Source organism: Hydra viridissima, unplaced genomic scaffold, assembly GCF_058129835.1.
Source record: "Hydra viridissima isolate aposymbiotic clone 2 unplaced genomic scaffold, HvirCarnegie_v1 scaffold_15, whole genome shotgun sequence".
NCBI lineage: Eukaryota > Metazoa > Cnidaria > Hydrozoa > Anthoathecata > Hydridae > Hydra > Hydra viridissima.
Window position 1 is genome coordinate 3,646,875 of NW_028324314.1, and position 27,334 is coordinate 3,674,208.

The following is a 27,334-nucleotide window of genomic DNA, read 5'->3' on the forward strand; positions in this document are numbered from 1 at the left end:
TGTTATTTTAGCAAGATTTAATTATAAAAATCTACAAAAGGAAAATGCCGAAGAAGAACCATTAGCAACACACGCCAAGAAAATGCGAGAAAAAGCGAGGGAAAAGAATTCGTTTTTAATTGACGTAGAGGCAATACGTGTCAACAATCATGATTGTATCAGGGAAATAGGAATAATACATTTAAGAACTGATACTTATTTCTTTAAACATTTTGTTCCCTGTGAAAATTTTCATAAACTCTCGAATAAGGACAAGAAATCATATAAACTTTGTTTCAACAACATTCATGGCCTCACTCATGTTCCACAACCTACAACAGAGCAACGAACATTCCTCGCTTGTAGCGACGCACCGAGTTACCTTCTTAACCTAGTTGGAGAATACTCTACCATCTATTACAAAGGAGGACACTTAGAAAAGAAGTTATGCCAACAATTAGGTTTAAAATGTTTTAACTTAGAAGAAATGCATCTACAGTACGATACTTTTAAATTACCCATTCAAAAAGTTAGTAACATTTGCCATCTATACTCTATACCCTCAAAATACAACTGTAAACAACACAAAGAATTACAACAAAAATTCATTCACTGTCCGTTAACTGAGGTCTACATTTTAAAACAAGAACTTTTAGGGTATTTAACTATAGACAAAACAAACAAATAACAATAACAATGACGAACAGTATTTTGCATGAAATGCAGCATCGAGGTTTAAATTAGTTAATCGAGTTTTTGCATTTCACCTTTTTAAACTTAACTTTTCTCATTAATTGAAGTATATATAATTGAAGTATATGAAGTATATGTAATTGAAGTATATGAAGTATAAGAATGTGAGGTAGGACTGTTAGTGTGTAACGCAGACTTTTACCACGTCTGCGTTACACACTGACAGTCCTACCTCACATTCTATCACTCTCTATATTTGCGCTACCATTACACTTACATAGAACCACCACAGTCACATTTAATAATCACATTTAACATAAAAACAAATAAAAAGAAAAAAAGAATTGATAAAATCCGCCGCCCTCACACAATAATAAATAATAAAATTCTTTTTTTTAGATAAACAATTGAAAAACTAATTTAAAGTATTAGAAGCCTACGAGTGCGCCATAACACCATTGTATAAGCAAAATGCGCATAGTGTCAGAGATAGTCACGTCAATTACAAACATTGACGAGATATTACAATGACAAATTTTAAATAATACATGCTGAATGAAAAGTTTAGAAAGAACAATAAACTTTCCACCCCATCTTCCAGACTCTCCCAAAATACATTACTAAGCGATAGGTTTATTTGTATTTAGGTGAGATAGTATCTTGAGAGTTACGTTGTTTAGAGTAAAGCAAGAATGACCTTTATTATTTTAAGTGACATTTAACCCTTTAACAATTTTTGAAGTTAAAGGAATAGTAACCAAGCGGCATATTGAATTAGAAAGTTTGCCAGTAAATTGAAATCACAACTAAGGTGAAATATTTCGTAAACGTTGATGATAGCTTAGGTAAACCGACAAACTATATCGTCAACATTTATTCGATCAATATTTTTCAAAATTTACAATACTGAAACTGAACCCTTTTATCGGGCTTAAAACTTTTCGTTAACTTAAATGAAACATAAGTATTATTACTTATGACGTAGCGATAGCGATATTATGGCTAATAGTTAAACTATAAACTTATCACTGTAATAATAGCTATAGAAGGATGGAATTCATAATAAATTGAAGAACTTTACTCAAAAACTTAAATTAAACACATAACGCCATCGTCGTAGCAATAGCTTTATTAAGATAAAATATAGCATTAACGAACAGATCTTTACCCATTAGAACACACAGCTAATCTCAGCTATTATGGTGAAAACATCCACCTCAAATACACGTTGTTCAAGAAAATAAATTTACTTCTGAAATGTATCTTGCTATCAACCAAGAGATAGCTGTTTTAAAACGTAATACGTTCCTAATATGGCTCTCTGAGTTTAGTTTTTATTGAGCCTCGTACTGTAATCGACGTAGCGATATCAGTACTATGAAAAAACGTGGCTATTGATTGTTGTTTAAGGATGATTTTTGATTTGAATAAAAAGCACCCCTGGTTAGAACATTCGTATGTTATTGGCTTATTCAGACTTTTCTCATATTTGATTGGCTAGTTTCCGTGTGTGAGAAAAAAGTTTTCTAATAATCATGACATCAAATCTTAAATTGGCAGGGGGTGAACAAATAATTCATACAAATTAACGCCTTCGGCTGCTTAAAATAAAATTTATTATTTCTTTAAAACGTTTTTTGTATAAAGAAAAAACTGCAATAAGTAAAACAGTGCAACTCCATCTGTTTTTTGTGTTTTTTTCATATTTCGTCATAAATTATTAAAAAGGCCCTTTATTAAAAATGACTCGAATTCTGCTTTTTGTTCATAATTTTATTTTTAATCGAAGAAACTGTATAAATATTTTGAAAGTTCAAACGAAAAAGTAGAAAATTTCTTAAAATAGATAGTTCTGAAATAACTAAATTAGCGTTGTAAGCGACATGAAAATACGTTGCTTAGAAAGTAGAAAAAAAGAAAGTTTTTTTTTTTCCTCTCTCCTTTGTTTGTTCAGCGTTATTAGCTTCATGAAAATATGCTGATAAGAAAAAGAAACAAAGCATTTTTTTCTCTCTTTTGTAAGTTCATCTGTTTAAACAAAATAGTAGTTAATAATAAATCAACAAACAGAAAAATCAAAGGTCGTTTGTTCTTTTCGCTTTTAAAAGATTTTTTTTTTGTTTGTTTTTTCTACTCCCTTTTGTTGAAAACCTTATTTTTTATAATTAAAGCTGAAATTGCAGACAAATGTTAAAAGATTTCTTGTTTTTTAATTTTTTAGTTAATGACCATGAAGTGATATATTATAGATGTAGTCAGAAGTATTTATATGAATATTAAAGTCGGATAGATTCATGGTCTACCATTGTCTGTAACTCATTACCGCTCAAAGAAACACCGGATTTTCGATTCTAATTTTGAATCTCAAAATTTCAGTTTTTCATGCATCAAAGAATATTTCATCTCGTTCATGAGAGACAACGTTTTTATTTTTATTTAACTTTTATGAAATTAACTTTATGATAAAAAAAAAAAAACATAGTTTTTAGAAAATATATTTTCCACTTATGGTAGCGGGTGGTAGATTGATGGTAGCGTGTGCTACTTACTATGTTAGTAACTACACTCTATCGATAAAAAGCATAAAACTTTCTAAATTCTATACCAATTTCATTTTACCGAAAAAGTTTAAATTTGGTATATTTTTTTATGATTTTCCACTTTCAACTCAAATCTATATATCGATTTAACTCTAATCTAAGCAATAATAGAAAATCTTTTTTTTCGTAATTCTAAAATTTTAACCCTTTTCAAATTGTGAAACTCAAACGTTCCCCCAGTTTTTCTTTTTCAATTGCAACCTTTTTTTTTTTCTTTGGAAAAATTGAATACAATAAAGACGCTTTAAAAGACAATAACATTTTTAACTTAAAACCGTGCTCATTAAATTTAATTGGTGAAGCTTTCATTTTTCATGTTTCAAAAAATTTAATTGCTGAGGCGTTCAGTTTTCGGAGATTTTAAAACAAAAATGAGAAAAGAAGTTCCTTTGTAATCTCTTTGAATTCATTAAAATCAATAAAAGTATAAAAACAAAGAGCTTTCCTCCTAAATGAAAATGTTAGCGAAATGAATTAAAACGATTTCTTATTTAAATTCTTCTTGGAACCTTCATTAAGGTAACAACTTCTACAAATTCAAAAAAGTTTCCCAAATTGTTAAGGGGAAGGAGGTTAAAGTTTTTGTTCGTCACTTGCATTTATTTAATTGATTTGCTCTGAATTTGTTTCTATAAAGAATTAGTTTATCAGAGAAGAAAAAACAGGAGTTTATTGCTCCTGTTGTTAACGGCCCAATAATGTTTATTCTAAAACAAGTTTTAAATTTAAAAAAAATTTAAAGAAACTTTTTTAAAAAAAAAAGCAAACCAAAGAAAAAACATGAGTAGTAGAGATATTAAAACAAAAATCAATTTTAGCACTTGTACTGAATAAAAGAATATGCTCTTAAGTTATAACTAAAATTTTACTAATTACATAAATCACGATATGACATAACGATATGACATAATGATTAAATAAAAGACGAGATGATATAAAAGACGATAATTTACAATACAATTAAGATAAATTGTTGTTTACATTATTTACAATATAAAAATAAGCTATTAGTCACAAAAGAAAAAAAAATACTCGTATTAAAAGATTCAGCTTGCAACAGACATGGATATTACAACAACATCAAGCTTAACTGCAATCTAAACTGCCAAAACCACCAAAAATATTAATTTAGTTTACGAGCCCACTTCGTAAAAACTTGTAAAGATGTGTAGAACCAGACTGTTACTGTTCTTAAGGGTTAAGAAACCTTTACGCAGTGTTTGGAAGAACGCGTTCCTAAAGGAACGAGTTCCTGGACCTAGTTCCTTTTATGAGGAACGAAGCTTGGAACTGGTTCCTTTTAAAATAATGGAACGAGGAAGGAGAACGAATTCTTTTTTTGAAGGAACGTGAACGAAAAGTAATAGTTCCTTAAAAATTTATAATTTTGCTTTTTGCAATAGTTGTTTTTAAAGTTCAAAAAGAAAATGATTTGTATTTTGATAATCTCCAATCTAAGTTCGGATTCAGTTGGCCACATGTACTAATTTTTGAATTAATTCTGATAGTTTAAAAATTAGTACATGTGGCTAACTTAATCCGAACCAAAACCGCGTAAAATAAATAAACATAAAATAAAAGGACTTTTTAATGCAGTTTTATTTCACGTGGTTTTAGTTGGCAAAATGAATCCGATTACTGATATTGTCAGTGATGTTTCAGTTATTGAAAATGTTAGCAATTGCGCATGTAATAATAATACCGAAGTTAGTGGTAAGTTTTTATAAAACATGCTGTTACTTTTTATCTAATATATAGTGCATTGACTTAAGTTTATTATTTTTATAGTAATATTATTAGCTAACGTCCTTGGCTTAACTAAAGTCACAAGTCTATGCAACAAAATTTCTCATTATGCTTAACACTATGTAATGTTTTCATTTTCTCTTAGATGAACGTTTGCCTTGGAGCGGTTTAGAATCATTTTTTGTATTCAATGGAATAAATGGCAATAATATAAATGCAAAATGTGTTTTGTGTGGCCCTTTAGGAAAAGAAATAAGTACAGCTAAAAATACATCATCTAATCTAAAACGACATATTAAGGTAAATAAGTGTTAGTGTTTCCTACTATTTTGAATTTAATTCAGTTTACTTACTTTGAATTATGTATGAAATAAAATACATACTTAGCATGCATAGTATCGTTCTATGTACCTTATACAAGCGCATGCAAAAAAGAAATTATTGTAAACATTAAGAAACTTGAATAGGTGCATATATTGGTACACATGTAAATTCAATAATTACACCATGTTGAATAAAGAATGTAATTCTTTGAATTTGATGAGGTTTCAAGTTTGATTTACTTATTAATAAAAACTAATAATTTAAAATTTTTCTTTTTTTATTAGAGAATTCACCCATTCAAAATGGTTGCTTTTGAAAAAGCTATAAATGAAGGTAAAAAAAATGCTTTTGTTAAAAAGAAAAAATTAAGTTCATCAGAGAATGTGAAAAAAGGAGTGGTGCAGTCTACTCTTGAGAAATATGGAACCAATAAAGGAAATGAGCAATTTAAATTAAATCAAAAAAGTTTAGATCAACTGGTTGTAAATTTTATTGTTAGTGAAACACAACCCTTAAATATAGTTGATAAACCATCATTTGTGAATTTGGTGAAGTTAGGCCTTCCTAAAGACCTGAAGATTATTTGTAGTAAAACTTTAAAACTACGTATTAATAATCTGTATTTATCAATGATTGAAGATATTACTTCAACACTTGGAGATGTTATGTATGTTGCAACCACAGCTGACTGTTGGAGTAAAGGTAAAAGAGGTTATATTGGGGTGACTTGTCATTGGATAGATCAAAAGACTCTCCGGCGTCATTCAGTATCTTTAGCATGTAGTCGCTTAAAAGGAAGACAAACATATACTGTTCTGGCTAATGTTTTGTATAAGATTCATACAACCTATAAAATACAAAACAAGATAGTTGCTACAACAACAGACAGTGGTTCGAATTTTGTAAAAGCTTTTAAATCATATCCAATTTCAAAAAATTCAGAGAATGAGGAAGATAGCAATGATGATGATGAAGATAATGACAATGACAATTTATGTGATGAGAATACAAATTTATATGAAATTTTGGACAAAAGTAGTCATGAACAAGAAGAGAATGACTTATTTGTTCAGTTACCACAACATTTTAGATGTGCTAGTCATACACTAGACTTAATAGCAAAAAATGATGTTGAGAAAATGGTACAGGCTTCAGAAACTAATTTTAAGAAAATTTATAGGAAAGCAATGGGCAAGTGTTCATCATTATGGAGTAAACAAAATATATCAAATAGAGTTGCTGAAAAAATTCACAATATATTAGAGGTTTATTTAAAAACGCCAAACAAAACAAGATGGAACTGTACCTATGATAGCTTTTTACAAATTAAAAATATTTTTTTAGACTCTAATGGACATAACAAAATGAGCAATATAATGGATTTCTGCAAAATACAAAGATTCACAAATCAAGAAATTCAATTAATTCATGAATACTGTGAAGTAATGACTCCTCTTGCCCAATCTTTAGACTTTTTACAAGGAGAAGAATCAATGTTCATGGGTTATTTGTTGCCGACACTTTATGCTTTGGATAAAAAGTTAATTATTTTGCAACAGAAAAATATGAACTTTTGTGGTCCACTTGTCAACACAGTAAGAACTTCAATTAAAACTCGATTTAGTTCTATTTGGGAAAAAAAAGAAATAACTACTTGGAAATAACTACTCCGAAGCTTCCCGAAAAAACCTTTTGGAGCGGAGTATCTACATATGTTCCTGATTAGAAAAATGAAAAAAATGAAATCCTTCATGACCGTCCGAGCGAGAAATTTCAGTTTAAAAAATAAGATTTTTGCAAAAAAAAATTTTAATTTTTTTTTTCAAAATTTGATGAAAAAACCAGTTCTTAAGTATTAGTGGCACATCCCTAATAAAATATTGAACCAAATTTCGGGAAAAGGCATTTTAATGACATATTCATGTTTTCATTCGTGGAATGCACAACTCAAAAATGCCAAACTCAGCAAAAAATCATGAAGACTGTCGGAAGTCAGTTTGTCTCCTCTGTATGAAAAAATGTTCTAGGGAGCTAACAAGTTTTCTTAAAGACCAAGTCAAGAGTCTGATTTCTCAGGATGTTGACTTTTGTGACACACGAGTCCCACTTGGAATGTGTGATTCTTGCAGACTGCTTCTGAGGAGAAAGAAAAATGGTGAGAATGTCTCTGTCCCTCCCATTTTTGATTTCTCATCTGTCATGCCTAGGCCTGAGACAAGAGGACAGCAGTGTGATTGCATCATTTGCAAAATTGGACACCTGAAAGCATTGCAAAAGCACCCATTTGAAATGCCACAACAGCCTTTACCATCCCAAGACCAAAGAAGATGTTCTGATTGCCTCTCCTTAATTGGAAGAGGAGTACCTCATCAATGCAATCAGTTCACATTCAGGCATAACATAAAGATGTTGGCATCAAAAGATTCCAAAGTCAGTGAACAGATTGCTTCAGCAGTCATTTCATCTAAAGAGGCTTCTCCTCATGGAACCCTAAGAATAGCACAAAGTGGTGGTGGGCGACCTTTGCCAATTACTCCAGGTAACAGTAACTTGCAAATCTTTTATCTGATAGTAATTAAAACTTTGTCATTGTCTTTGTCTTTTACAAAAGAAAAAACCTTTAACAAATAAAATTTGCAGTTCAAATCTAAACTTTACTTTCCATAAAGAAAACTTGGTTGTTTATGTGAAAAATTTGCTCCTACTCATAGCAATGTTTTTAATACAGGTGCAGCAAGCGCAAAAAGACTCTTTGGTGATGAAGTAGTTCTAAAAGCCCAAGACCTTGCAAACATTCAGACAAACACAGGGCTGTCTAATGCAAGCGTCAAAAAATTGGCCTCAACATTGAACCATGTTGCACAAGCCAGAGTTGTTGAACCTCAATTCCGGGCAAAATTCCATCAAATAGGTACACAACTATCTGAACATTTCACTCACACAAACATAACTGTGACACATGAAAAGTCTCAGACAAAGAAACAAATTGTGGTTCACTGCAAGAATCTCTCTGAACTTCTCAATGATGTCTTGCTCAAAAGACAAGTGTATAAAGAGCACATAGTCAAGCTTGGAATTGACGGTGGTGGTGGTTTCCTCAAGGTTAGCCTTGGGATTCAAGAAGATGAATTGATTTCTCAAGTTCAAGCTCCACCAGACAAGAAGACACTTACATCTTTTGCAGCAAAAGACAGTGGTGTGAAATCTCAACTTCTTGTTGCTGTAGCAGAGGATGTACCAGAAAACTATGAGAATTTGAGAACAATACTATCTCTCATCTTCTCTGAGCGAGTTGACTTTCTTCTTTCAAGTGACCTGAAGGTGGCAAACCTTATGTGTGGGCTTCAGTCACATGCCAGCTCACACCCTTGCACATGGTGTGACATTGACCACAATAGGTTATCACAGAATGGTAACTTTCGAACCTTTGGATCCATCAGAAGATCTTATGCCTCATTTAAAGCAGCTGGTTTAGACATGAAAAAGGCTAAACAATTTCAGAATGTGGTGCATGAGCCCCTCTTGGATTTTTCTGACAATGCACTTGTTCTTGACATCATACCACCAATGGAGCTACATCTCCTTCTCGGTGTAGTGAACCATCTGTTCAAGGCACTAAAGGACTCCTGGCCTGAGGCTGAAGAATGGCCTAAAGCTCTTCATATCAAAGAACAGCCTTTTCACGGAGGGCAGTTTGCTGGGAATGAATGCCGCAAACTCCTCAAAAATGTTGACCTTCTTCAAAGACAAGCAGAGAATTGTTCAGCTTTTCATGTTTTTCCATTCATCGACACTTTGAGAAAGTTTGATGCAGTTGTGAATGCCTGCTTTGGAAATCATCTGGATTCAAACTACTCAAAGAAAATTGACCAATTTCAACTGGCTTTCCTCTCCTTGCCAAAAGTAAGTGTGACTCCAAAAGTCCACACTGTCTTCTTTCATGTCAAGGATTTCATTGATCGTCACAAAAAGTCTCTTGGACCATTCAGCGAACAGACAACAGAAGCCCTTCATCACAGTTTCCGAACCCACTGGGAGAGATACAAAAGGCCTCTGGGTCATCCAGACTATCCAGAAAAGTTGCTGAGTTGCATAGTAGATTTCATCAGCAAGCGTCTTTAATGCAAAGTTATCAAGAAAACATCGTCTCTTTGTTTCAGTTTATTTATGTTTTAGTTTTTCAAAAAAGCTTGACTAACTAACATTAAAGCTGCCCCCAACTCAATTTTTTAAAGAGTACATTGTTTTCTCACATTGTTTTCTCACATTATTTCTTTGTTATGTGTTCATAGAATAAAAAGAATAAAAGCAATCTACAGTGGACAATTGTTAAATCATTTTTAAAAAAATCAAAATTAAACTTGCTAAACAATCATTTTACTTTTGATTTTGAAGTTTTTTAAACATTTTAGTGACTTACCCATGCATCAGGGATCTGTTATGTAGTGTAGATCAATGTTTAGTGAATAAAAAATGTGTTTTCTTTTGATTGCAAAAAAATATTTTTTGTCGCAATTTCTTACATTTTAAAACTAAAATTTCTCGCTCGGACGGTCATGAAGGATTTCATTTTTTTCATTTTTCTAATCAGGAATATATGTAGATACTTCGCTCCAAAGGGTTTTTTCGGGAAGCTTCGGAGTAATTATTTCCCATTTTGGACAAGTGTGTAGAACGAGTTCTTTTTTTACGAAATGAACGGGGAACGGAACGAGATCCTTTTTAAAAGGAACTTTCCAAACACTGCCTTTACGGTTAAGAAACCTTTGATAAAAACGGGGTTTGATGTTGTTAAAACATAAAATAAAAATCTCATAAAATTAAACAAACAGTATTTTGATCTGAAGAAAAATGAAAAAAGAGGATCTGCTAAATATTTAGCAAATTAGAAAAATTTTGAGGATTACTTAAAGAAATTGTTTTGGGTCGACACCAGATTTGAAGAACATGATTTGAAGTGGGAGTATAAATGAAAAGGTTGCTGTAGACTCGGAACTTTTTACTTTCTGTTGTAATTTATCTATCACCTGATTTTTAAAACCAGGAAAACTAGAGCTGTTCATCACGCCCATTTTTTTTGCTAAAGCCGTTTACTTTCTGAATATGCAGCTTTTATCTTCTCAACTTGGATGGAGATTTGCCTTCATTAGAGAAACCAAAATATTTATTATAATAAACATTTCAAAAATGAAAACAAGGTGATGAAAGAGGTAGAAATAAAACCTCAATACCGACAAAGATCCACCAAGCTTAGCCCCTTTGGTAGATAAGTTTTCTTATCTTATGTTTCGCTTTAGTGGGTTTAACAGAAGAATGGATGAAATACTGACTTTCACTTCCACCGTAGAACTGGCATACACAGTCTATTTTGAAAATTTTTTAAAAAATGCTGAGTATGCCAATTCTACGGTAATTTTTGAAAAATATTCCAATAACCATATTCTTGTCAATGACAGAAAGAGCCGTCAGCATGATGCAGCAATATATTAATTGTTACAACAACGAAGACGAAAAACAAAACAGATTGGTGTCTGTGAACAATTTTCGTTCTGCTTTCAGGATCTCCGTTAAATCTCTACCGTTCCAAACCAAGAAAAGATTATTCGGTAGTCTTCCTTCTTTAGCGAAGGAACAGAACAAAAAAAACATGATTAATTCCCAGCAAGCACGTAACGTTATTTCAACGTTGCGATTTGGTTGAAATATGGTTGAAAAATAACGATCTAAGTTTCCACGTTATTTCAACGTAAGTTCAACATTAAAAACAAACGTTGAAAATTTCCACGTTTTTTCTACGTTAATTTTCAGTTATTTTCTAACATCGACGAGTGTTGCAATAATTATTGCTATTAATAGCAATAAAAAATTTACCGACGCAAATGTATTTCCTCTACAGGCATTTGCTGATTTAAAATGGATTTAGATCGCGTTAAAATGACATTTAAATCAATCTGAACGTTTAGGAATCAATTCTAAACGGATTCCGAAAAGCGATTATTGCTTTTTTTTAAATAGATGTGTTAAAAATGCCTTATGACTTAAGGCACAAAACAACACATTTAGAAGACATTCACAATTACTATTTTTTTTTTGCAATAAAAAAATTTTTTTTTCAAATAAATGTGTTGATAACGTGGAGTTTTTATATAACACATTTTAATTAAACAATATTTTATAAAGTATCTTTTTTAACCCAACATAATAATGCAAAAAAATGTGATAAGTATATATTCTAATGACATTTATAAATTTTTTGCATGCTCTCATTTGAATAATTGTCAATTTCTTTGGTTTCCTTATTTCTGACTTCAATAAAAAGAAAATATTTTCAAATGAAATATCTAACTATAAGAACCTAGAAAAGAATAAACCTAAGGTAAGTTTACTTTTTATACTTTTGAATTTTCTTTTTGATTCTTATGTATTTTGTTTATTATTTTGAATTTCGTTTTATAACCTATGAATATTATAGCATAACATTATAAGATCAAAAGTATGAAACAAAAATGAAAAATTAGTTCTATAGTTTCCAAAAAGATTTTTTTAAAAGAGGACCTTTAAAGCTAAGGTCACCTTAGCTTAGCTATTTTTAAAGCTAAGGTCATCTTAGCTACACTTTAAAGGTGTAGCAATACTTTCATAATTGTTTTATTAAATTATCAGAATGAAAACTTTATAACATTAAACTTAAGTTAATTTTTGTTTGTTTTTATAATCACTAGTTTCTCAGCACTGCATATTTCTTTCTTAATAAAGTCAACTGTAAAAAAATTCTACATTTTCAAAATAATGACTCACATTTTGTTTTTTATTTAAAATAATATCACTGGTTTACCTGTTTAGTTTTATTACAATTGTAGTATAACTAATTTTATTTTTCAGGTGATGAAGAAGTTGATGTTAATGTTAATGGAAAAAGTAAGAAGAGTGACAAATTAGATTTTAGTGTTAACTAGCAATTTGTAATAAGAAAAAACAAAGGAATGATTACAATCAGGGTTTGATTATAATCAGGGCATCAGTACTTTCACAATCACTTTGTCTGTAAACTAGAAAATTCAATTCCAGGATTCCATTATTGAGGCAGAGAGCGCCTATTTCAAAAGACAATATTGTGGATCAACCAAGTAATACTTATTTTTTTAGCTTGAGTTGGTGTTTGTATATATGTATATGCTTTTTATATATTATTTATGTTATTTAAAAATGAATTTTTATTTAAAATACTTTTTGCATATTTAATGTAATGTAATGGTTTTTTATATTGTAGTTAAACCATCTGTATTTCCATAACCACCTCTAAAAGTAAACTGAAACTTTCAAACAAACAGCAGTTGTATGTCAAATGCACCCCAAATCAATGAAATGGATCAAGCGAGTAAGTTATCAAACTTTAAAAGTTTTTTAATTTTGTCTGATGTGACCAATGCAGTTGCTTAAGCTATAATCTTTCTTTTACCATTATCTCTGGATCTTATAACTGTGAAATATGGACCTTGATTAAATATTGCATAAAATTTTTTAAGCCTATATTTTACAACATACATTTTAAAATAGATTCAAAAAAAAAACTTAAGGTTTAAAAAAATTAAGTTAGTGTACCAAAATTTTAGTAGTTTTTTTAAAAATCTTTTTCTTATATGAATAATTTAATGTATTTTCCAGAGTTCCAGGGAAAAGTTCTCTATCAGCTAGCAAATTTGGCAAATGAATGTATGATGTGCAGTATTGGTTTTTTTTTTTGTTTTTTTTTGAACAGTAAACCTGAAACAGTTCACAATAAAATATGATGTGCAAACTATATTTTGTTTTATTGTATTGAAAATTAGTCAAAAAAATTTTATTTTCTGACATTAAACAATTTAATAAGTATGTTTGATGCTTGAAAATATTCATATTTCTTTTAGTTATACTTCGCAAAATGTTTCCTAAGATAAAAAATATAACTATTTAAAAAATAAGCACTGTTAAGAAAATTAAACACTTTGAATATACTAGAATAAATTCTCTCCTCAAAATTTCTTGCTAAGGGTTTTACAGGTTTTTTCAATTTATTATCAGCTAATAGCATCCAACTTACAGTCAAAGTCTTTGAACTATGGTGTGGGCCAGAGCAGTTTGGTTTGAGTATTCAAAAGAAGGTGTTTGTGAGTACGAAAATACAATTCCGTCAAATTGGATAAAGAATGGCTTTGTTTATTGGCCAAATCGAAAGGTGGAATCAGCAATTAAAAAAAGATATGACCCAACAGATGATTGGCTTAAGTTTAAACTAAAATATGTCAAAATTACAGGTATTTTAAAATATTGTGTTAACATAAGGAAAAATGATTACAATAACACTTTTTATTTGTTAATTTTTTTAATTTACTAATATTGAACACCCTTTTTTTTTTTTATTTTTTTATTTTTAATATTTTCATTTGGTTTATTGAAATCTTTAGATAATGATAAAAGTGTATGTGATGAGTATGGTGACAATGTTACTGCTGGAGAGACCAGTGGAGTAATGGATGTGATAAGTAAAAAATGTAATAAGCCTCCTATATCAGGTAAACCTTTTTACATTTCAGTAAATATCTTTTTAAAGGGTTCCTAAAGTTACAAATGTAAGGAGGATTTAGATTGCATAACTAGACATGAGACCTGTTGATTGTTAGTATTTTTTTGATTGTTTTTAATTGTAAAGACAAACAAAAAAAATTACCACAAACTTTGATTTTTTATAACTTTTGAATTGTTGGTTAAGTTTTCCTATTTTTTAAAGCTCTACAAAGCTATATTTTAAAATTAAAAATTAAAACAACTAGGTGAAAAATGGCAAGATAAATTCTCCTCTGTTTTTAAAGACTTGTAAAAAACTGTAATGTTTGTTTTGTAAAATTTTATAAGTGCGCAAACGAAGTTCTCCTGATAAGAAACAAATCACATTCCCACTTCCTGTTCCTCCTAATAAGAAAATCGAGCGAACAAAGAAATCTACTTTGGGTGAGCACTTGCATAATTTTGTGACTGCACCATTATTTTTTTTATTGCAGCTTTTTATGAATTTTAAAAAAATATATTAGTTTTTTTGTTAATGTTTATCAAATATTTAAAGATATATTGTAAACAAGTCAGTTGTCCTTTTGGTAAAATTGATTGTTAGTTCTTGTTAGGATTTGGTTGATTTTTTATTGTTTAGATGTTAAAAAGTTCTTGAATGACAAAGATGAAAGTGAAAGTAGTGCAGGAGAGATGTCTCTTAAAAAGAAAAAGAAAGGTAAATATATACTCAATATTTAAAATCAACATTAGTATAAAGAAAATGTAATGTTAAAAAAAATATTCATAAAAATTATAAGGTTTGTCCTTGTGAGTTTATTTTTTGTAATAGCATCTATTTTTGCTAAAATTATATTAGGTTGTTTACCACTTAAATCATTTTCAGGCAGTTCATGTGTTAGCATGCCAAAAAATAGCCAAAGAAGTGATTCTGCGGTTGAGCCAGAAAATGATTGTATGATATCTTCAGTGATCCCATTGATTTTGCCACTAAGGAAAGACTCTGCAAGTGTACGTGATGAAGTCTTTTTAAACAACAATGATGATAAAGGTAATATAGTCTCTGAGCTTACTTTTTTTGCCAGTTTTTTTGTTGTTTTATTGTACTGTTATTTATTATCAGCAATCTAGAATGACACTGTTGTGTCATTCTAGAATGCTGATAACTTGAAAAAGTCTGATGCTTTGATATGCAGGCTGGAACATTAGTTTGATAAAGATTTTTAACACAAAAGTCAATGTATTCTTTTCATATTTAGCATTTCAATTGATGGGAATTCAAAAGTTGGAACAGATCAATACAAGGCTTGACGATCTGTTTAGATTAGTTCATACTTTTAAAGAAAATAAAGATGATGTTTATCATCTTCCCCAACCATTTACTGAGCTTGCAGATTTAATTAACTTTGATGCAGGGTTAACAAACCCTAAAGAGTTTAAATCATTTGTAAGGTTTTAATTGTTTTAAACTAATTATATGAACTGGGTATGAAAAATAAGGCAGCGTGAGCTATTCTAAATTTTATATAAGAAACATTCAAAACATTTTCATGTTTTGAATTTTTTTTTTACTAGAGGTCTGCCATTTTTATAAAATTTGAATGATTTGCGTGTTTTCAAGTTATTAGAAGAATTTATATACATACACACACACTTATATATATGCACAGGTTTCAATATATATTATAACCTGTAAAATTACTTTTCAATTACAGGTGAAAGAACTTTCTAGACTTTGTGGGGGCAGAGCTAAAAAATGTGTGACAAATGTATTAAACAGGTATATTTCAATATACCTGTTCAAATCAAATATAAACAGACATGTCTGTCTACTAACTACTCAGTTGTATTCATGTGTGCTTTTTCAAATCTTAATTGAGATATCGATTGTTGTTTAATTGCATAATTTTATCATGATTTAGTTAATATAGTTTTTACTGTATTTTTTAAGTTAAATTTATTTTGCCTTTACAGGTTAATGGCAAATAAACTGCAAGCAAAGTTTAATTTGACTGGATCTAACGCAAAACAAATAAAAAAGACAGGATTTCAAACTTTAAATATTTACAGAGGAGTTATTGGTGTGTGTGTGTGTGTGTGTGTGTGTGTGTGTGTGTGTGTGTGTGTGTGTGTGTGTGTGTGTGTGTGTGTGTGTGTGTGTGTGTGTGTGTGTGTGTGTGTGTGTGTGTGTGTGTGTGTGTGTGTGTGTGTGTGTGTGTGTGTGTGTGTGTGTGTGTGTGTGTGTGTGTGTGTGTGTGTGTGTGTATATATATATACACATTAGTATATGTTTTATTTGTGGGATGTATGCTTTATCCGAAAGAGTTTCTATCTTGGATAAATTGGATCAATATTAAGTTGTTCTTTCCCCACTATTGATCGTTAAATGTTTACACTCGCTTGTAAACTGTAACGTTTTGAGATCTCTGTCTGACGGATTCATTCATGTTTATCTGTATTCTTATGTCATGTTTCACACAACTTATACAGGTTGTTTTGGAAAACTTAGGTGATCAAGTCAGAAAAAAGTTTTTTTTGTTGAATTTTTTGTTCAATTTAGAACACCGTTTATAGTTGTTAAAAGCTAATAAGTTGTTTTCATTTAGATGCAGTTACCCGATGTTTTAAGATAAAAAAAACACGATGTACGACGGTATATTGCAGATTGTTTGAAGTTTGCACCATATCGTTTGGATGGTGGAAAGCAAGCATCAAATCAAGAGGAGAGTGTGATGACAGGAGATGTTGATGTTTTTGATCAAGAATGATTTTATCAAGATCGTTTTCCAAATAATTTTTATTTTGTATAATTTTTTGTTTTAAAAATGTTTAAATTTTCTTTGTGGTTTTATTTGCTATCATTTACAGTTTAGTTATCTGCATTTGCAAAATGACAAATGGGCAGATCATTTGTGAAACTATAATAAGATATATAAAATCAACTATTGCAGTCTTTATATTGTATTGAAATTTGATAGGATTTGTTAATGGTCACAATTTAGCTTGAATTAGTAAAGACTTGGATAAACTTTGAAAAAATAGCACATACAATGATTCTTATCACCCGCACAATATTTCTTATCTATGCAATATTGTTATTGTGAGTAGAATATTCTACTCACAATAACATTATTGTACATATAAGAAATGTTCGTTGAACCAACGCTAAATCAACGTTAATATAACGTTGATCTGTGGTTTGTTTCCAACGTTTAACTAACGTTTGGTTTCAACGTAGATTTGCGTTTCCATTTTAACCAAAAATTAACGGCGTTTCAACCATAAACTTCAACATTTTTTCAACGTTTTTTCAACGTTGATATGCTTGCTGGGAAGGAGATAAATTCTAGAAAGAAGCTGAAACCTTTTCATACTATTTAAATCAAATATGCTTATATTTATCTATACCCTCGAAGAAAATTTTTTTTTAAGTATCTTTGTTTGTCTTGCCTTCAAGACCCTTAAAGTAAGCTGTTTTGGGTCATTTTCAGGTCCTTTTTTTTTCCGAATATGTACTTTGAGGGCAATCAAAGAGATTTAATGATGGTGAAATTTTTTAGGAGTAAGTTTAAACATATTTGCTTCAAATCTAGAGGGTTTGATTTTTTAGATTTGAAAACTATTTTTCCTTAACATCCTAAATGTATAATCCGCCAAACTTTTTAAACTGTTATTGAAATCTCAAGTGTTACCATTTTTTTTTTTTTTTTTAGTTGTTGCTAATTATTTCTTTCGTCAATCGGCATTTTGGGCAAACATTTAATGTTTACTTCTTAACTGAAATGCGTTGAGTTCTTAACTTAGTTGCAGCAAATATCTAACTTCTCCAAGAATACTAAATACAAACAAGAGTAGAAAATAATTATTCAAGAATAGTCGTCTTGCATGAAGAATTTAAGCGCTAATCGACTTTTGCACCACCACCACCCTCCCCCCTCCCCCCTTTTTTTTTTTATAGTTGTTATAGAGAATTTTATGCTGATTAGGAATCCTATAAAAACATAGGTTTTAAAATCAATGAAAAGTGCTCTAACCTGAAGTTGAAAGTACAAAAATATACGACAAGTCCCTTATACTCACCATCTTTGTATCAGAATTTATAACATTTAATTTAATTTGAATCTTAAAAAATATATTCTGTAAAATTTTTTATAAAATACATTCTACGAAACTTCACAATAATATGTATTCTCATTGCTGAGTCATCGTACTTTTGCTATATATTGTATTTTTGCTATGATTGAAATAGTGGCAGATGATTGAAATCAACTACAAGTTTTAACAGCAAACTACCTGCTTCTTAATGAAGGTTGCGTTAAATGTATCAAATATTTTGAGTGATGTGATTATTGTTTTATTGCTTTTTCTGTAATAACTGTTATTTTGAGAAGTTCTACATTTTTGAAGTATTTCCATGGTTCAGAATTAAAGGTTTCTTGGCGTCCTATTTATACACATAATATTTATGAATTTATTACGTTGCAGAAAATTTTTACCCTTTACACACAGCATTACTATAGTAACTTAAGCTCTTAAAATGCCTAATAATTTATTTCTTTTCCAGTTTTTTCAACAATAAACAGCTAATTTTTAAGTTTATGACAGTGCTGAACTATGACAGAAACAAAAGAAGAGGTTGCTGCACCACCAGACTCTTATGATTACAAGCGTTTACACAGCTATCCTTTACTAAGGGTAGGTATGCATTCAAATAAATGTAAAAGTTCAGTCCTTTTTAAAAGTTTTCATTAGTTCTTATTAAAGTATTTAAATTTTTACTGTTAGTTTATTTCTTATCAAAGCACTCAGATATGAATGAAGAAATGCGAGCTGAAGCAATGGAGTTGTGTGTTACAGCCTGTGAAAAATTCCAAAATAATAATGAGGTATTGCAATAGTAGTTGATCATTTACTTTAAAATTTCTATTCACATAAATCTTAAATAGGAAGTTGTTCTGAAGTATGTGGTTTAGTACTTACACAAAGTATAAAATTTTCTATGGAAATACTTCAAATCTATATTCTAGGTTTCCAAGAAAATGGTTTGATTCATTTAACAAAATTGAATAAAAGTTTTCTTTATAAGTAATTGCTTATTATGAATATAAATGATACATGATAAAATGATTGCATTTACATTATTATATCAGTTTTTTTTATAATTATTACAATAAACATCGCTTTACTCATTTACTACATTTTTGTTGCTTATTAAAAAGAAACCTAACCTTAAAATCTGATCATTGAATATACACAAAATAAAAATTTTCTACTTCTTACCTCTTATTTAGAAAACAAATTTTTGATTAATGTTATAGAGATTCTTTTAGACATGATTATAATTCTTACTTTAAGGGTGTTGAAAAAATGTTGTGAAAGATAAATTTGCATATTTTTGTTAGATAATAAAAATCTTTGGAATTACAATATTTTAATATTTTATTTTAAATCTTGTAAAATATTACAGGCTGCTGCTAAAATGATTAAAGAGAGTCTTGATAAGAAGTTTGGGGCATCTTGGCATTGTGTTGTTGGAGAGAGTTATGGGTATGAAATAACCCATGAGCTTAAAAATCTGTTGTACTTATTTTTTGCAGGGTCGACTGCTATAACACTGTGGAAATGTTCTTAAATTTTATTTGAATAGTTTCTGTACATAGAGTTTGATAATTTTGAGTTTAATTGATTTAAACATATTTATTTTAAAGTTATAGATGTTTATATTTCAAAGAAAATGTTAGATATTTTTTAAGCTATTTTTACACAAAAACATGTTGTAGATTTTTCTTATTGGATTTTTTTCCTTTTTGATTCTTTAAAAGTTAATCTTCATCATTTTATTTTAACATAAAAAATTATTTGCCCCAATAAAATTTTTTTAACTCATAATAACAGTTATCACTTGTTGCAAAATTTTCCATTATCTTTGCTCAAGATTTTATCTGTTTAAGAATTTTTTCGTGATAAAGTATCAACTTGTTATATAAATTCAGTGAATTGTTGCAGTCACCAAACTCTGATTGATCATTAACTTCAGTGTTTTTTTTACCTGAATAAAACACCAATTGTATTTTGCAATCTATGCATTAGTCATGACTAAACTTGTATAATTTGAAATTAGATTTTAAAGTTTTGCAATCAGTGCTGTCTCATCGCACGGACCCCAAAATGTGTCTGAAATGTTTTGTTTTCAAAATAATTTATCACGTATTTTTTATTTCTCAATTTTTTGAAAAAATTTTTGAATTTCCAAAAAGTCATAATAGTTTAGAAAAAGATAGATTCCCCATAATTTGAGTGAAGCCATCACTCCCGATGATCTTAAGGCGCTCCTGAAAAAATTCCTTTTACGTGGTTCGTGTTCTCAAATGTTATATCTATGCTTTTATAAACCATGCACCTATGCAATTTAAATAATTGTTTAAATACTAGATACCTAGTTATCTAAATAAATTATGAATATTTTTTCAGTAAAATGCCACTCAAGTACGCTTGAAAAACAAGATGCAAGTTATCAGAGGAAATTTAACGTTGTAATACGGTACAAGAAATCTATCTGTTACAATTAACATTGTAATAAGGTAGAAGAAATCTATCAAAGATATTGCTAAAGCCAAGAACATAATTGTTATATGACTTAATATAACAGACATAGAATATACAAAGACTCCTCGACATTTGCAGAGATAAATTATGATTTCTTTTTTTCTTTTTTTTTTTTAGTTACTTTTAAGTACACAAACCGGCAGATATTTTACAATTCAGCAAAAAAAAACTCCTACTTGCACATTTTACTAAAGGTAGTAAGGTCAAATATGGTCTTACTTTTAAAAAAGTTCGAAAACTTTCCTTTAAAATATATATATATATATATATATAATTACATATGAAATGGGAGTATCAACTGTAATGCAAACTCTTAGTTTAGTTGCTGCTAAGAAAAGAAAGCAGGTAGGACAAGCTGTATCAGAATGAGGAGAAATGTTTACATTTTGTGCTTAGTTGGAGCAACTGGCAATATATAATATAAACGATAAAATAGTTAAATTTTAAAATAGGAACAAATAAAAAAGTTCTACAAACAAAAATGTATCTAAAAAAATTCTACAAACAAAAATGTATTTAAAAAAGTTCTACAAACAAAAATGTATTTGAAAAAGTTCTACAAACAAAAATGTATTTAAAAAAGTTCTACAAACAAAAATGTATTTAAAAAAATTCTACAAACAAAAATGTATTTAAAAAAATTCTACAAACAAAAATGTATTTAAAAAAATTCTACAAACAAAAATGTATTTAAAAAAATTCTACAAACAAAAATGTATTTAAAAAAATTCTACAAACAAAAATGTATTTAAAAAAGTTCTACAAACAAAAATGTATTTAAAAAAGTTCTACAAACAAAAATGTATTTAAAAAAGTTCTACAAACAAAAATGTATTTAAAAAAATTCTACAAACAAAAATGTATTTAAAAAAATTCTACAAACAAAAATGTATTTAAAAAAATTCTACAAACAAAAATGTATTTAAAAAAATTCTACAAACAAAAATGTATTTAAAAAAGTTCTACAAACAAAAATGTATTTAAAAAAGTTCTACAAACAAAAATGTATTTAAAAAAGTTCTACAAACAAAAATGTATTTAAAAAAATTCTACAAACAAAAATGTATAATTAAATAACTACTTAGAAATTTGGTTGTAAGAACTTTTTAGTCTCTATAGAGACTAAAAGAAGACTAAAAAAGAACATGCAGCTAAGCGGCGTAAGATAATTTATAATTTTCGCTTTTAACACTCTAGTTCGTATACGAACTAGAGCTAAGCGGCGTAAGATAATTTATAATTTTCGCTTTTAACACTCTAGTTCGTATACGAACTAGAGTGTTAAAAGCGAAAATTATAAATTATCTTACGCCGCTTAGCTGCATGTTTACCAAAACTAGAGTTATTTGTTATTTAAGCTTGCACTATATAAGGTAAGTATGGGTATTAAGGCCCACCTTTGTCGAATGCGCGGTAAAGAAATGCTGATTTTTTTTTGCTGCCAGTGATAAAACCAGATAACTCTAATATTTTAATGTCGAAAAAAAGTTTCACAATTTATTTTTTCCCTAACTTTGGATTAGTGGGCCTTATTACCCGCCGGGCCTTAATACCCATACTTACCTTATTGCAAAACAAAGTAATTAGATAAAATAGTGTTTCATATTTACTACTAGAAATAAGTCAAATTAAGCCTAAATTACTCTCAAATTTTGAATAGCCTTAGCCTCTCTTCTCCCAATTCAAAATTTAAGACGCAAATTTTCTCCAGGACAATATATCTCTTGATTGATTCTATCAATTGGTCATTAAACATTACACCTGACACAGCATGTTTGATTTTATGTCTGTTTTATACACAAAGTGTCGGATTTATATAAGCATTTAAAAGTTAGGCCATTGATAAAATATGTAATTAGTTTATTTGCTAAAAAAGGAAAGAAAGATAGACTTTTCCTCTAATTTCCATTCCCTTTCTCTTACTATTCCAAACCTCTGACAATTGACTTTTAATATTTTTTTTCCAATTCTCCCTCCCTTTAAAAACAACTTTAAACAAAGTAAATGGATGGTTTAAAAACGATAAAATGACTTTGCTTGTCAACAGGATGCACAGGTTTTTTATATAACATGTTTTGTATTTGAAAAAATATTATTATGTATTTAACATAAATTCCTGGTGAACTAGAAGCAAGTAGCATTATATGGATCTGCTGCATTATTGAAACATTCACATTTGTATAAAGCTTGTTGAATGACACCTTTCTCATTTCCATAATGGTTAGTGATTATGGTATAAAACATTTATGTTTTCTTGTTCCAGGAATAGTTGAACAAGTAGCTTAACTCTCTTCTAATTTATAATTTGTACAAATTAATATAATTGCATAGTTGGAAATCCTTGTATTGAATCCTGAGTTAAAAACTGTAATTTTCACTAATGTCTGGTAAAAAACTAAAAATCATTACATGGTTATGTGATTTTTAGATATTATAAATATGCTGTTTGATTTTCAAGCGTTTTCAATACAATTGTTGACAAGCTTTTTCATTACAGTTGTCGCTGGAAGAGTTACTGCAACTAAATCACAGTTTTTGCTACCTGGGCAGTTATTGGAAGTGTGCAGAATGCAGTCTACCGTTTTGAGTTACATTCAAAAATCTCTGTAGTCTGAAATATTGTTTAAATAAAAATAACGTTTTCATTGCGACCCGTTTAGGAAAGGCTGCTCGACATTAAGGAAAGCGAAGTTTTCTCAGAACAAAAGGCTTATAAGAGCTCTGTTTGATAACTTTAAACTCATGGCTTGCAGAACCTTCCCTAAAGTGCATGTTAAATACGAGGACAAATTTAGTGACAATATGGGAGTTTTTTTTTTATTTAGGAAAAACATGTTCATTAAGACGTGATGGACTTTGAACGCCCAATTTATATTCAATTTAATGAGAGTTTGATGGACTCAACTTGGAGGCTAATATGAGAAAGTCCATACAACCACAGAAACAATATAAGAAAGCCCATACAACCACAGAATAAGTATGAGAAAGTCCAAACAACCGCAGAAATAATATTAATTTTTAACATTTTTTACTAAATCTGATACAAGAGTTGTTTATTTCAAAAAAATTCCTTTCCAAAAAAAAATATACAAATTTACAACAAAAGTTTTTTTAATTTTAAATTCAAAGAAGGTAAAAAAAAAAGGAATTTTTTACCTTCATATTTTTTTTAGGCAAAACTTTTTTTTTAAAGTTTGCCATGTGGAAGAAATAGTAATCAGCTATGCTGAACCCAGACTCAAAAAGTGTCATACAGATCAAACTTGAAGTTTGTAAAAATGGTTTTTATGCGAGGAAAAATATTCAACCTGAAACCTGATTGTTTTAAAAATAAGTGTTTAATAATGCTGGTTAATAATTAAAGAAACCAATTAACTAGATAAACTTTTACTTTCAAATTGCCATCAATAGATTTAGCACGGAGATATAATTAATAATCGTCACCATACAAACAGATTTTCTGATTAAATTTGTTTTTAAAGCTGTTATAAGAAGAGAGGTTAAATTCATCAGAGTAATAAAACGTGTCGGTAGCCATAAACATCTTGTACATAATGCAATTGCCTTGCTTACCTTCAAAAACAGAGCTTTTGTTGTAAAGTTCTGGAAAAAAATAACTACACAAATACCATCCTTAATATATTTATTTTTTACTTCGCCAGAATATTAAAAAAAATAACTAACGATGCATAAAAAGAACGGAGCAAGAAGTAGACGCAAATTTCTCATCATGGAACTCCGCTTTATATTAATTTATTGGAAGAACCGTTTTAAAATATAAAAAAATCGTAAAAAGATATTATCAGAAAACTTTGAAGAGTTAAAGTTAAACTTGGAGATTTATGAATAAATTCGAAAAAAAGATATATTTTAAAAAATATCAAAATCCAAGAAAAAAATTTAGTTTTTAAAAGCATTCAATTTTTTTGGTTCATTCAAAAAATAAATTTCGATTCAATTTCAAATTAACTTCGCATAGTTTTCGTTCTCTCAGTGTTTAGAAAACTATATCACAAATATGGCCGTCGTTTCATTGAAAAAAAAAAAAAAACATGAACAGCAAAACTTAATGAACGTTAAGTTGTGCACCCGAGGTGTGTACTCTCCTTTAATTATAATCCTGTAAATATGTTTTTGTTGCGCTAATCAAATCACGTTCAACTTATCGTGTTTGGATTGGTTAGTATTGTATTAACAATCAATGTTCCCCATGGGAATATGTAAAAATATCTTGGTTATGTAAGCATCTCATATTCTTGCTGTCAACTAACAAACAACAATAGACTCGAACACTTCATCTACTACTGGTTGTAATCTATATCTTCTTTTTGTTTAATCATATTGTATATCAATATTTAAAATAAATAATTGAACTCGTTTCTTTTCATAAGTAAAACAGCAGTTTTTGCTTTCTACGAAGTTTTTTTGGTTTTATGTAATTAGTCATTGAGCAACCAATTTTACAGCTGGTTAAATGTTCTATTTACAAAAAAGAAAAGAAAAAGCCTTTTACTTTATTCAAAATCGGTTTGGTTTGATTAAAATGGCAATAATTTTAACGATTTTACTTAAAAGTTTTTCAATATAAAACTTTCAGGTGTTCATCAAGTAGCTCTCCTCAAAAGTTTATGGGTTTTCCCTATTTAATGGTGGTGTTGTGGATATTTGGTAATTAAAAAGGTATATCATCAACTTTAATAAGTTTTACAAAAGGTTCGTTTAAATTCACCTACATTTATGAGTATTTTGTCGTTTTTAAACTATTCATTTTACTTACATTAAAATTATTTAAAAAAGTTTCGTATCGATCTTGTTTGCGAATTAAATATAACCAATTGAAAAACCAATAATTAAAACATTAGTACTCAACTCTTTAAATCTTCAAAAGGAGAAAATACTTTTTCTACACTTCACTATTCGTAAAAAATTCCGATAATTCACTGGATCTGTTAGGGCATTTTAATCATAAGTAGAGTGGTTTATTTATCAATAAGAAATGTAAGTAACGGTATTAAGCATCTCTTTAACTCCGAATATTTGATTTATCCACGTTAAAAACTCGAATATTTGATTTATCCACGTTAAAAACTCGTATGTACAACAACGTAACTAGTAACGTTCAACAAAACAGTGATGAGACAGCATGTAAAATCCAAATTGAAAAATATATTTATTAGCGATATTTTGTAGACTGCTTCCCACAACAAATTACACATTAGGACGCACTATTAAATAAAAGGAACGAAGGAACGGAATTTAAAAGCGGATAAAACTAGCAAACGTTAGAACCTATCCAAACGAAAATTAAAACGGAGGGGCTTCTGGTTCTGAAAGGTCTGAACTCATATCATCGTCGTCATCATCTACGTCGTCGTCATCATCGTCATCGTCAACAACATCACTATCATCTGAGTAGTCATTTATTAAGCAATCCTCGGGATCACTCGATGTATCACTTCCAGTGATTCGAAGAGATATTGTTGATCTGTAAAAGAATGAGAAGTATAACAGACTCTTTTCGGTTAACTATAAAATCATTCCAAAGCTTCGTAAAACCGGACTAACTGAATTAAGCCGGATTAACTAAATGTAGCATGTCTTACACAAAACAAGAGAAAGATAGAAATAAATTACTTTTCGTTGAAAGACTTTTGATGATCCTAAAACAAAATGAATTTCTTTTTTAAAAAATTTAAGACTCCAAAAGACAAAAGATGACGCAAAAGTACCACATTTGCAAAAAAACAAACAAAAAAAAAAAAAAACAAAAACAAATCCAAACTTTTATAAAAATTAAGACGCATTCAGAGTTTTTCCCTGTATTTAACTTCAAAGTCAATGTAGAGCTAAAGTTTTGCTGTTGCTAAGTAGGAATAAAAAAGTGTCAAACATCATACATTATACACCCCTGATTTAGACGGAGCGGGAACATTACGGGCATTTTGAATCATATCGTTTGCTTTGTTAGGAAGATCAATCGCCAGACCAATTGCTGCGATATTTCGGACTATCTAAATAATAAACAACTTTACTGAAATGATTTTGTTAAATAAAAGATCAGACTGGTTAATATTTTAACAGCTTCATTGATTGTTTCTTTTGCAACAAATGAGAAAATAATTATTTTGTTGTAATTTTTTTCCTAAGCAATTTGGGGATACTCATTAGAGAAATAAGCTTTTCTAGTACTGAGGTTTGACCGCGTACACGCATTCCTAGTTCTGAGATTTTACCACGTGCACGCGTTAAATTAACTATTCTATCAGTTACATTAGAGGTTTTCTTGCCAGAACATGTCTCTGAAGTATAAAACTTAATTTTTCGGATGCAGTTAGAGCACCAAATAGTATTTGGATTACATTTAGGGCGCCGAAGGACAATCCTGTTTTCTTTGAAAAAAAAAATTAAAAAAAAAAAAAACAACCAGAACGTAAACGTTTTTTACTTAAGTCCATTTATAACACTAAAATGTGATAACCAACAGTTTTGTTTGTATTTTACTGTGGCGCTTCAATTTTCTTATATTAAAAGAAAGGCTAATATTTTCTACACTGATAACAAGAGCTACTGATGAACTAGAGTCACATTAAGTAAATTTCTGGTAAATCGATTTCCATAAATCCTTCATTTCTAGCTTTAGTACTCCGTTTTACTCTGCATACCTTAGGCATTATTGAAAAATGTTTATTCGATAGCAAAAATATATATAACCAGTTGAAATTTTGGACTCGAAAACCTGTTACAATATGTATTTCTATGCAGTAAATATTCAAAGGAAATGTCATATCTAAAAAACTAAATCGAATTTTCAAAAAACGGTTTTCAAATTCGTGTTCGGCTAT

General features: G+C 29.4%; 5 protein-coding genes across 11 annotated transcripts in view; 4 read left to right on the forward strand and 1 right to left on the reverse strand.

Moving 5' to 3' along the window:
- Nucleotides 1-4,805: 4,805 nt before the first annotated feature.
- LOC149878230 (uncharacterized) lies at nt 4,806-7,006 on the forward strand. The gene is made up of 3 exons (XM_090072512.1): nt 4,806-4,985; nt 5,164-5,318; nt 5,627-7,006. Exons 1-3 carry the CDS (start codon nt 4,898-4,900, stop codon nt 7,004-7,006), a joined length of 1,623 nt encoding a protein of 540 aa, XP_089928638.1. The 5' UTR covers nt 4,806-4,897.
- Nucleotides 7,007-7,190: 184 nt separating this feature from the next.
- On the forward strand, nt 7,191-9,650 carry LOC149878231 (uncharacterized). The gene is made up of 2 exons (XM_090073286.1): nt 7,191-7,881; nt 8,071-9,650. Exons 1-2 carry the CDS (start codon nt 7,281-7,283, stop codon nt 9,462-9,464), a joined length of 1,995 nt encoding a protein of 664 aa, XP_089929412.1. The 5' UTR covers nt 7,191-7,280; the 3' UTR covers nt 9,465-9,650.
- A 1,597-nt stretch (nt 9,651-11,247) lies between these two features.
- Nucleotides 11,248-27,334, forward strand: part of LOC145186465 (uncharacterized) — a 167,846-nt gene continuing 151,759 nt past the window's right edge. The window contains exons 1-14 of one of the 5 annotated variants that reach the window (XM_090072973.1): nt 11,292-11,718; nt 12,225-12,260; nt 12,411-12,469; nt 12,613-12,720; nt 13,008-13,055; nt 13,404-13,636; nt 13,787-13,894; nt 14,235-14,330; nt 14,527-14,604; nt 14,773-14,937; nt 15,146-15,333; nt 15,602-15,666; nt 15,861-15,967; nt 16,493-16,723. In XM_090072973.1, coding sequence (XP_089929099.1) covers nt 13,441-13,636; nt 13,787-13,894; nt 14,235-14,330; nt 14,527-14,604; nt 14,773-14,937; nt 15,146-15,333; nt 15,602-15,666; nt 15,861-15,967; nt 16,493-16,635 — 1,146 coding nt within the window. In that variant the 5' untranslated portion in view covers nt 11,292-11,718; nt 12,225-12,260; nt 12,411-12,469; ... (1 more) ...; nt 13,008-13,055; nt 13,404-13,440 and the 3' untranslated portion in view covers nt 16,636-16,723. Of the gene's footprint in view, nt 11,719-12,224; nt 12,470-12,612; nt 12,721-13,007; nt 13,056-13,403; nt 13,637-13,786; nt 13,895-14,234; nt 14,331-14,526; nt 14,605-14,745; nt 14,938-15,145; nt 15,334-15,601; nt 15,667-15,860; nt 15,968-16,492; nt 16,724-27,334 lie in introns of those variants that run through there. The other 4 variants (XM_090072971.1, XM_090072972.1, XM_090072974.1 and 1 more) reach the window with 4 other exon arrangements.
- On the forward strand, nt 17,880-19,722 carry LOC145193211 (dynein axonemal light chain 4-like). 2 transcript variants are annotated; one of them, XM_090072929.1, is made up of 3 exons: nt 17,880-18,581; nt 18,689-18,772; nt 19,354-19,688. In XM_090072929.1, exons 1-3 carry the CDS (start codon nt 18,501-18,503, stop codon nt 19,516-19,518), a joined length of 330 nt encoding a protein of 109 aa, XP_089929055.1. In that variant the 5' UTR covers nt 17,880-18,500; the 3' UTR covers nt 19,519-19,688. The 2 variants fall into 2 exon arrangements, with proteins under 2 accessions (XP_089929055.1, XP_089929056.1); XM_090072930.1 differs by having other exon boundaries at nt 18,458-18,581; nt 18,672-18,772; nt 19,354-19,722.
- LOC145192899 (zinc finger ZZ-type and EF-hand domain-containing protein 1-like) overlaps nt 25,164-27,334 on the reverse strand; it is a 60,474-nt gene continuing 58,303 nt past the window's right edge. For both annotated transcript variants that reach the window (XM_090073015.1, XM_090073016.1), the window contains exons 79-81: nt 26,390-26,503; nt 26,127-26,152; nt 25,164-25,977 (exon numbers count right to left, since the gene is read on the reverse strand). In XM_090073015.1, the coding sequence (XP_089929141.1) occupies nt 25,797-25,977; nt 26,127-26,152; nt 26,390-26,503 (321 nt within the window). In that variant the 3' untranslated portion in view covers nt 25,164-25,796. The remainder of the gene's footprint in view (nt 25,978-26,126; nt 26,153-26,389; nt 26,504-27,334) is intronic.

Excerpts from the sequence above, each read along its gene's own strand:
- LOC149878230 (XM_090072512.1), top strand. The coding sequence starts at position 4,898 with ATGAATCCGATTACTGATATTGTCAGTGATGTTTCAGTTATTGAAAAT. Across the intron at positions 4,986-5,163 it reads TAATAATACCGAAGTTAGTG|ATGAACGTTTGCCTTGGAGC; the intron begins GTAAGTTTTTAT and ends ATTTTCTCTTAG. Across the intron at positions 5,319-5,626 it reads ATCTAAAACGACATATTAAG|AGAATTCACCCATTCAAAAT; the intron begins GTAAATAAGTGT and ends TTTTTTTATTAG.
- LOC149878231 (XM_090073286.1), top strand. The coding sequence starts at position 7,281 with ATGCACAACTCAAAAATGCCAAACTCAGCAAAAAATCATGAAGACTGT. Across the intron at positions 7,882-8,070 it reads ACCTTTGCCAATTACTCCAG|GTGCAGCAAGCGCAAAAAGA; the intron begins GTAACAGTAACT and ends TTTTTAATACAG.
- LOC145193211 (XM_090072929.1), top strand. The coding sequence starts at position 18,501 with ATGACAGAAACAAAAGAAGAGGTTGCTGCACCACCAGACTCTTATGAT. Across the intron at positions 18,582-18,688 it reads ACAGCTATCCTTTACTAAGG|CACTCAGATATGAATGAAGA; the intron begins GTAGGTATGCAT and ends TTCTTATCAAAG. Across the intron at positions 18,773-19,353 it reads AATTCCAAAATAATAATGAG|GCTGCTGCTAAAATGATTAA; the intron begins GTATTGCAATAG and ends AAAATATTACAG.